Source organism: Nansenia antarctica (genome assembly GCF_963989245.1).
Source record: "Nansenia antarctica genome assembly, chromosome: 5".
NCBI lineage: Eukaryota > Metazoa > Chordata > Actinopteri > Argentiniformes > Microstomatidae > Nansenia > Nansenia antarctica.
The window spans coordinates 45,604,004-45,614,003 of NC_137690.1; the positions used below are offsets into that span (position 1 = coordinate 45,604,004).

Here is a 10,000-nt window from a genome sequence, read left to right on the forward strand (position 1 = left end):
ACAACAATGTTTCTCACACACACACACACCCACACACACACCCACACACACACACACACACACACACACACACACACACACACACACACACACACACACACATACACACACACTACTACCGATCTAGGCTCTCCTCTCAGTTCTCTTTCACTACACCTTACGTTAAGAAAACAATTGGCAAAAGAGCCTTTAACTTTAAAGCCCCAGCTGATTGGAATAATGTACCAGTTAGCATTAGATCATCACATCTTTACCAGTTAGCATGAGATCCATCACATCTGTTGGTAGTTCTAAGCACTGTGTGTGTGTGTGCTCTGTCTTCTTACTGTTTGACTGACTGTTCTTGTTACCTCTGAAGTTTCCGTCACCATTTATACATAATGGGCCCTATTATGCACTTCTTAACTTGCCGTCTTAAGTCTTAATTAAGACGCACCGCCAGGTTAAGACCTACCGCCACCCTTATTATGCGCTTCATACGCGCTACTGCTATTATGCAGGTGTCGATAGGCGCCCACACATAAGACGTAAAACTCCCGTGCATATATTACTCATTGTGGGAGTGTTCATATGTTAATGAAGTGCACTAGGCGCCCCTGCTATTATGCGATCTGACTTTGCTCCTAGCGCTAAGAAGTGGTTTGAAAAGTTCTTAAGTTTAGACTTCATGCACGTTTTGAAACACGAGCGCGCCTCCGCGGTTTGCGCATGCATGTGGGCACACATGAACACGCACGTGGCTCCACGGCAAGACGTCAATTACGGTCACAGTATAAATGCCACCACTGGCAAATGTTAAGCCAGAGAGAGAGAACAATGGAATATATCCTAGGAAGGAATTATGATAGACGAAGACGGCGCGCCGAGCGCATATACCGGCAACGATATCAATATCAAATCAATCCTGGATTCGTGATCTAAGCATTTTAGCGCTTTCAATTGGTGATCCAACTGTTAATAATGCTATAATATATTGCAATTACAATTATATTATAGCCTATTATTAAAACATGTATAATATAGCCTATATATATATTCTTTTATTCTGTTTACAGAGCAGCAATGCTTGTATGAGCTGCGCTTCACCCGTCAGGCAGTAACTGACATATGTCGTTTAGTCAGCAATGACCTCATGCACGAGCTTGTTACTTTCTTCTGCAGAGAAGCGCGCTGACCTCCTTCTTAGGACTTCCATAATAGCATAGCGCTAAAGACTCAACGCAGCCGGTTCTTAAAGGGAATGGCACCTGGCACGCTGATTGGGTTGATTGAGAAGACGCCCAAAACACACCCATGACTAATTTCTTTGCTTAGCGCCGGGTTTTAGGCGCCCACTACCGCACGCATAATAGCAAAGTGGCCTTGACCACGCCTCCACGTCTTAAGTTTAGATCTACCGCCTCGTCTTATTGCTTAAGACTTATGAAGTGCATAATAGGGCCCAATATGTTATATTCAGCTGTATACTGTAGAATGTAGTATGTATATTATAGTATGTAGATCCAGGGAGAGAGGGAGAGAGGGAGGGAGGGAGGGAGGGAGGGAGGGAGGGAGGAAGGAAAGGAGGTGATGATAATGACAATGTTGTTTGTTGTCTTGTCTTGTCCTGTCTGGTTCTGTCCTCTCTGTTCTGGTTCTGTCCTGTCCTGTCCTGTCCTGTCCTGTCCTGTCCTGCCCTGCCTGGTTCTGGTGGGATGTTTAGGGGCGTGAGGAGGAAGGTGAGGCTCGACCCGGGCAGCTACGTTATCGTGGCGTCCACCTACCGACCCAACCAGCCCGGGGAGCTCTTCCTCCGCATCTACTCCAAGACTGGCAACACCCTGGGGTAGGATGGCAGGGTGGGGGGTAGGGAGGGAGGGGGAGGGAGAGGGAGAGGGAGAGGGAGAGGGAGAGGATGGGGTAGGGATGGAGGGGTGTGGGGGGGTGAAGAGGCCTGGGGTGGTTAGAGAGGGACAAGATGGGGGGGGGGGTTGAATGGATGAAAGAGGGTGGAGGAAGGGATGGATGGATGGATGACAGGGCTGGAGGGAGGAAGGATTGGAGGGGGGTGGAAGGAGGGAGGGAGGGATGGGGGGGTGTTGGAGGGAGAGAGAGAGAGAGGGAGGGAGGGTGATGACAATGATGTTGGGGTTGTGATGACTATGATGACGATGACTATAACGATGAGGAGGAGTAGGAGGAAGAGGAGGAAGAGGAGGGGGGGGGGGGGGACTAAGGTGACTGACTGTCCTCCTGTCCTGGTTGTGTTCCAGAACCCAGGACTTCAGCTGCTCCTCGGACTTCCTGTCGGTGGGTGGGACCGCAAACCGGCGCCATGTCGAGAAAAATGACTTTCAATTCTTACGTGTAGGCCCAGTGTGCCAGGCAGACTTAACCAAGCACAGAGTGTTAATGATCTCATGTACTATCTGACCTCATGTACTATCTGACCTCATGTACTATCTGACCTTATGTACTATCTGACCTCATGTACTATCTGACCTCATGTACTATCTGATCTCATGTACTATCTGATCTCATGTACTATCTGACCTCATGTACTATCTGATCTCATGTACTATCTGATCTCATGTACTATCTGATCTCAGTCTTGCTCCCCAGACCCCATCTAGATCCAGGGGAGGCTGGTGGAGGAATAATAATAATAATAATAATAATAATAATAATAATAATAATAATAATAATAATAATTGATTCCGTTACGCGCATTACAATGAGTCCGTCCTCCGATTTCTACCTCCACCAGCCTCTCCTTGACCCTAGCTACGACACATAGTGGTCAGACAGGAACACCACACCTCAGCTGTGGATGAACATGTTCCTCTCAAACGTGTTGGAAGATAAATGTCCTACATTTAAATTATTTCAGCTGTTATTAGTTATTAGTTACTGTTACCTGATACTATGTCTACCACTACCTGTGTGTGTAATGTAATATGTGTGTGTGTGTGTGTGTGTGTGTGCGTGTGTGTGTGCGTGCATGTGTGTGCGCGCGTGTGTGTGCGCGTGTCTGTGTCTGTGTGTCTGTGTGTCTGTGTCTGTGTGTGCGTGCGTGTGCGTGCATGTGTGCGTGTGCGTTTGTGTTTGCGTGTGTGTGTGTGTGTGTGTGTGTCTTCTTCACAGACCGTCATGTCCAAGCCGGTGCTGCCAGAGGATCACATGAGGGTCCAGAACCTGTTTGATGAGGCGGCGGGCCCGGTAAGGACCCTCTCTGAGAGGGACTGGACCACACATGTACTATCTGGTCTCATGTACTATCTGGTCTCATGTACTATCTGACCTCATGTACTATCTGACCTCATGTACTATCTGACCTCATGTACTATCTGGTCTCATGTACTATCTGACCTCATGTACTATCTGATCTCATGTACTATCTGATCTCATGTACTATCTGATCTCAGTCTTGCTCCCCAGACCCCATCTAGATCCAGGGGAGGCTGGTGGAGGAATAATAATAATAATAATAATAATAATAATAATAATAATAATAATAATAATTGATTCCGTTACGCGCATTACAATGAGTCCGTCCTCCGATTTCTACCTCCACCAGCCTCTCCTTGACCCTAGCTACGACACATAGTGGTCAGACAGGAACACCACACCTCAGCTATGGATGAACATGTTCCTCTCAAACGTGTTGGAAGATAAATGTCCTACATTTAAATTATTTCAGCTGTTATTAGTTATTAGTTACTGTTACCTGATACTATGTCTACCACTACCTGTGTGTGTAATGTAATATGTGTGTGTGTGTGTGTGTGTGTGTGTGCGTGTCTGTGTGCGCGCGTGTGTGTGCGCGTGTCTGTGTCTGTGTGTCTGTGTGTCTGTGTCTGTGTGTGCGTGCGTGTGCGTGCATGTGTGCGTGTGCGTTTGTGTTTGCGTGTGTGTGTGTGTGTGTGTCTTCTTCACAGACCGTCATGTCCAAGCCGGTGCTGCCAGAGGATCACATGAGGGTCCAGAACCTGTTTGATGAGGCGGCGGGCCCGGTAAGGACCCTCTCTGAGAGGGACTGGACCACACATCTGTAGTAGGAGACGACCACACATCTGTAGTAGGACACTGGACCACACATCTGTAGTAGGAGACTGGACCACACATCTGTAGTAGGAGACTGGAACACACATCTGTAGCAGGAGACTGGACCACACATCTGTAGCAGGAGACTGGAACACACATCTGTAGCAGGAGACTGGACCACACATCTGTAGCAGGAGACTGGACCTCACATCTGCAGTAGGAGATGGACCACACATCTGTAGCAGGAGACTGAACCACACATCTGTAGTAGGACACTGAACCACACATCTGTAGTAGGACACTGAACCACACATCTGTATTAGGACACTGGACCACACATCTGTAGCAGGAGAGCGACGTCTACAGTGTTTCACATCTTTACATTGTCGACATTTAACAGACGCCTTGATCCAAAGCGATTTACAACATGTACATTGGTTTAAACTTTAAGTACTGTAAGATAATCTTCTATCCAACAGTCATCACAAGAAACAGTCATCTATGCTAGGGCCAGGGGCCATTGGCGGTCACAATGCTAGAAGAAGGAAGAACATTTCTTTATTTACAGTAGAGAAACCTTACAGGAGGGTAGTGGGGATGAGGAGGTATTTAGGAGGGACAGGTAAGATGTAGCCTGAAGAGATGGAGATCTTTAGGAGGGACAGGTAAGATGTAGCCTGAAGAGATGGAGGTCTTTAGGAGGGATAGTTAAGATGTAGCCTGAAGAGATGGAGGTCTTTAGGAGGGACAGGTAAGATGTAGCCTGAAGAGATGGAGGTCTTTAGGAGGGATAGTTAAGATGTAGCCTGAAGAGATGGAGGTCTTTAGGAGGGATAGTTAAGATGTAGCCTGAAGAGATGGAGGTCTTTAGGAGGGATAGTTAAGATGTAGCCTGAAGAGATGGAGGTCTTTAGGAGGGACAGTTAAGGTGTAGCCTGAAGAGATGGGTCTTTAGGAGGGACAGTTAAGATGTAGCTTGAAGAGATGGAGGTCTTTAGGAGGGACAGTTAAGGTGTAGCCTGAAGAGATGGAGATCTTTAGGAGGGACAGTTAAGATGTAGCTTGAAGAGATGGAGGTATTTAGGAGGGACAGTTAAGATGTAGCTTGAAGAGATGGAGGTCTTTAGGAGGGACAGTTAAGGTGTAGCTTGAAGAGATGGAGGTCTTTAGGAGGGACAGTTAAGGTGTAGCCTGAAGAGATGGGTCTTTAGGAGGGACAGTTAAGATGTAGCTTGAAGAGATGGGTCTTTAGGAGGGACAGTTAAGATGAAGCTTGAAAAGATGGGTCTTTAGGAGGGACAGTTAAGATGTAGCTTGAAGAGATGGAGGTCTTTAGGAGGGACAGTTAAGATGTAGCTTGAAGAGATGGAGGTCTTTAGGAGGGACAGTTAAGGTGTAGCCTGAAGAGATGGAGGTCTTTAGGAGGGACAGTTAAGATGTAGCCTGAAGAGATAAAGGTCTTTAGGAGGGACAGTTAAAATGTAGCTTGAAGAGATGGAGGTTTTTAGGAGGGACAGTTAAGATGTAGCTTGAAGAGATGGAGGTCTTTAGGAGGGACAGTTAAGGTGTAGCCTGAAGAGATGGGTCTTAAGGAGGGACAGTTAAGATGTAGCTTGAAGAGATGGAGGTCTTTAGGAGGGACAGTTAAGGTGTAGCCTGAAGATATGGAGGTCTTTAGGAGGGACAGTTAAGATGCAGCTTGAAGAGATGGAGGTCTTTAGGAGGGACAGTTAAGGTGTAGCCTGAAGAGATGGGTCTTAAGGAGGGACAGTTAAGATGTAGCTTGAAGAGATGGAGGTCTTTAGGAGGGACAGTTAAGGTGTAGCCTGAAGATATGGAGGTCTTTAGGAGGGACAGTTAAGATGTAGCTTGAAGAGATGGAAGTCTTTATGAGGGACAGTTAAGGTGTAGCCTGAAGAGATGGGTTTTTAGGAGGGACAGTTAAGATGTAGCTTGAAGAGATGGAGGTCTTTAGGAGGGACAGTTAAGGTGTAGCCTGAAGAGATGGAGATCTTTAGGAGGGACAGTTAAGATGTAGCTTGAAGAGATGGAGGTCTTTAGGAGGGACAGTTAAGATGTAGCTTGAAGAGATGGAGGTCTTTAGGAGGGACAGTTAAGGTGTATCTTGAAGAGATGGAGGTCTTTAGGAGGGACAGTTAAGATGTAGCTTGAAGAGATGGAGGTCTTTAGGAGGGACAGTTAAGGTGTAGCCTGAAGAGATGGAGGTCTTTAGGAGGGACAGTTAAGATGCAGCTTGAAGAGATGGAGGTCTTTAGGAGGGACAGTTAAGGTGTAGCCTGAAGAGATGGGTCTTAAGGAGGGACAGTTAAGATGTAGCTTGAAGAGATGGAGGTCTTTAGGAGGGACAGTTAAGGTGTAGCCTGAAGATATGGAGGTCTTTAGGAGGGACAGTTAAGATGTAGCTTGAAGAGATGGAAGTCTTTATGAGGGACAGTTAAGGTGTAGCCTGAAGAGATGGGTTTTTAGGAGGGACAGTTAAGATGTAGCTTGAAGAGATGGAGGTCTTTAGGAGGGACAGTTAAGGTGTAGCCTGAAGAGATGGAGATCTTTAGGAGGGACAGTTAAGATGTAGCTTGAAGAGATGGAGGTCTTTAGGAGGGACAGTTAAGATGTAGCTTGAAGAGATGGAGGTCTTTAGGAGGGACAGTTAAGGTGTAGCTTGAAGAGATGGAGGTCTTTAGGAGGGACAGTTAAGATGTAGCTTGAAGAGATGGAGGTCTTTAGGAGGGACAGTTAAGATGTAGCCTGAAGAGATGGAGGTCTTTAGGAGGGACAGTTAAGATGTAGCTTGAAGAGATGGAGGTCTTTAGGAGAGACAGTTAAGGTGAAGCTTAAAGAGATGGGTCTTTAGGAGGGACAGTTAAGATGTAGCTTGAAGAGATGGAGGTTTTTAGGAGGGACAGTTAAGATGTAGCTTGAAGAGATGGAGGTCTTTAGGAGGGACAGTTAAGGTGTAGCCTGAAGAGATGGGTCTTAAGGAGGGACAGTTAAGGTGTAGCTTGAAGAGATGGAGGTCTTTAGGAGGGACAGTTAAGATGTAGCTTGAAGAGATGGAGGTCTTTAGGAGGGACAGTTAAGGTGTAGCCTGAAGAGATGGAGATCTTTAGGAGGGACAGTTAAGATGTAGCTTGAAGAGATGGAGGTCTTTAGGAGGGACAGTTAAGATGTAGCTTGAAGAGATGGAGGTCTTTAGGAGGGACAGTTAAGGTGTAGCCTGAAGAGATGGGTCTTTAGGAGGGACAGTTAAGATGTAGCTTGAAGAGATGGAGGTCTTTAGGAGGGACAGTTAAAGTGTAGCCTGAAGATATGGAGGTCTTTAGGAGGGACAGTTAAGATGTAGCTTGAAGAGATGGAGGTATTTAGGAGGGACAGTTAAGGTGTAGCCTGAAGAGATGGGCCTTTAGGAGGGACAGTTAAGGTGTAGCTTGAAGAGATGGAGGTCTTTAGGAGGGACAGTTAAGATGTAGCTTGAAGAGATGGAGGTCTTTAGCAGGGACAGTTAAGATGTAGCCTGAAGAAATGGAGGTCTTTAGGAGGGACAGTTAAGATGTAGCCTGAAGAGATGGAGGTCTTTAGGAGGGACAGTTAAGATGTAGCCTGAAGAGATGGAGGTCTTTAGTCTATGGTGGACATCTCCCTCTTCAGACATCTTCACCTCCTGTTCTGTGTCTCCCTGCAGGACGACCGGCTGTACACTAAGGAGTGGAAGCAGCTGGTGAACTCAGGTGAGAGAACGGCAAGAGATGTGCTCCTCTGTGGCTCAGTCGGTAGAGCATGGCGCTAAAGCCCAATTAATACTTCTGCGTTCTCCATTACATTCCGTTTTGTGAGATGGAACCTTTGTATTTTATTAATTACTAACTAGAAAATGTCAACATTTTAAAAATAACACCACACAGGCATAAATATACACCTAATGGATCAGATTATGTAAAAAATAAAATTTTGCCAAAAATGGAGATAGAACCTCATAATTCTAACGTCACGATATGGTGCTATCGTGTTAGAGACTGGGTTGTGATGATGTCGTGTGAGTTGCTCCTTCAAATGAGCAAAAGAAAATCCTGAGTAGTGGCACTTGCCTGCTGTTCCTAATGGAGTACCAGTACTGTCCAGTAGGTGGCAGCAGAGTCGTTCAGAGTTCTCTCAAGCCAGGTAGACAAACTACGTTTAGTTTTTAGGGAACACAGATACCAGTCCAGCAATTCACAGCCCTTTCATATGAATACAATATCACAGGAATATGGTTTACTTTCTCTCCCTTTATCTCTTCATCTCTCTCTTTTTATCTCTCCATCCCTCTCTCCATCATTCCCTCAGTGCTGGAGAAAGACTACCAGCTCCCGCTGGAGACATGCAGACAGCTCATGTTTGGGGAGGATGTATCCTTTCATTGGGGCTCAGTGTCTCTATCAATGTCCCTGACATCTCTGGAGGAGGGGGGGGGGGGGGGAGAGGGAGGGGGAGGGGAAGAGGGAGGGGAGGGGAGGGGGGTTGGTTCTCTTTCTCTCTTCCACTTCCCTTTCGTCTGTCGGTCTGTTACTTCCTCACTCTCTTTGTCCTTCGTCATTCGTCGCCTCAACTTTTTCTACCTCTTTTTTTTCTGTCAAGGTTTCTCACTCACTCTCTCAGTCTCTCACTCTGTCATTCTCTCACTCTCTCACTCTCTCATTCTGTCATTCTCTCACTCTCTCAGTCTCTCACTCTCTCACTCTCTCATTTTGTCATTCTCTCACTCTCTTAGTCTCTCACTCTCTCACTCTGTCATTCTCTCACTCTCTCATTCTGTCATTCTCTCACTCTCTCACTCTGTCATTCTCTCACTCTCTCAGTCTCTCACTCTGTCATTCTCTCACTCTCTCACTCTCTCACTATGTAATTCTCTCACTCTCTCAGTCTCTCACTCTCTCACTCTGTCATTCTCTCACTCTCTCACTCTCACTCTCATTCTCTCACTCTCACTTTCTCACTCTCTCCATCCCTCCATCCGTCTATCTTCTATCTTCCCTCCCTCCTGCTGACATCCCTCCTTACCTCAGCTGTCAGACCGGGGGCCGGGGGAGTCTGAGTCGTGAGCAGACAGGCGCTCTGCTGTCCTCCCTGCGCACCCTGCAGGTGTGTGTGTGTGTGTGTGTGTGTGTGTGTGTGTGTGTGTGTGTGTAGGTGTGTGTGTGTGTGTGTGTGTGTGTGTGTGTAGGTGTGTGTGTGTGTATGTGGAGGTGTGTGTGTGTGTGTGTGTGTGTGTGTGTGTGTGTGTGTGTGTAGGTGTGTGTGTGTGTGTGTGTGTGTGTGTGTGAGTGTGTAGGTGTGTGTGTGTGTGTGTGTGTTTTGAGTCTGTATCTACCGTCCGTCAAATGTCAACAGGGATTATGGTTATTGTGTAGCATAAGAAAACACTATTTGACCATCTCTGTCTTTCTCTCTCCCTCACACACACACACATACACACACACACACACACACACACACACACACACACACAGTCCATATTTATCCAATATGATGAGGACTCTTCAGGAACGATGAGCCCCTTTGAACTCAGTCTTGCACTGAAAGCAACTGGTATGTATGTACCCCCCCCCCCCCCCACACACACACACACACATGCAAGCACACACCGAAACACACACACCCGTGCACACACGCACACGCACTCACAGTGAGAGCCTGACATAATAACCAAGGTTGTGTGCACAGCCGTGCGGGGTGGTTGAGGTGCTGCCACCTGCAGGACTGACGCAGCATCCGCCAGCACAGCAGAGAGCTGTCTAACCCCCCCCTTGACCTCACACACACATCTGCGTTTTTAATGTCATCATCGTGAAAAAGATCTGCGTCGTCAGAAATACGTCGTTGGTTCAGTTTATGACGATGGAATTAAAAATCCAGATTTGTATGTGAGCCTCAGGTCAGTGGGGGCTCTTTGCTATCATAACAAAGGACTCTTTCCACCTTC

General features: G+C 46.8%; 1 protein-coding gene across 1 annotated transcript in view; it reads left to right on the plus strand.

Moving 5' to 3' along the window:
* The window catches only part of capn12 (calpain 12), a gene marked incomplete at both ends in the record, with an annotated part of 29,534 nt that overhangs the window by 17,610 nt on the left and 1,924 nt on the right, over window positions 1–10,000 (plus strand). The window contains 8 exon segments of the mRNA XM_080531636.1: window positions 1,703–1,825; window positions 2,253–2,289; window positions 3,124–3,198; window positions 3,918–3,992; window positions 7,724–7,769; window positions 8,365–8,426; window positions 9,091–9,159; window positions 9,528–9,606. Of these exon segments, the coding sequence (XP_080387762.1) occupies window positions 1,703–1,825; window positions 2,253–2,289; window positions 3,124–3,198; window positions 3,918–3,992; window positions 7,724–7,769; window positions 8,365–8,426; window positions 9,091–9,159; window positions 9,528–9,606 (566 nt within the window).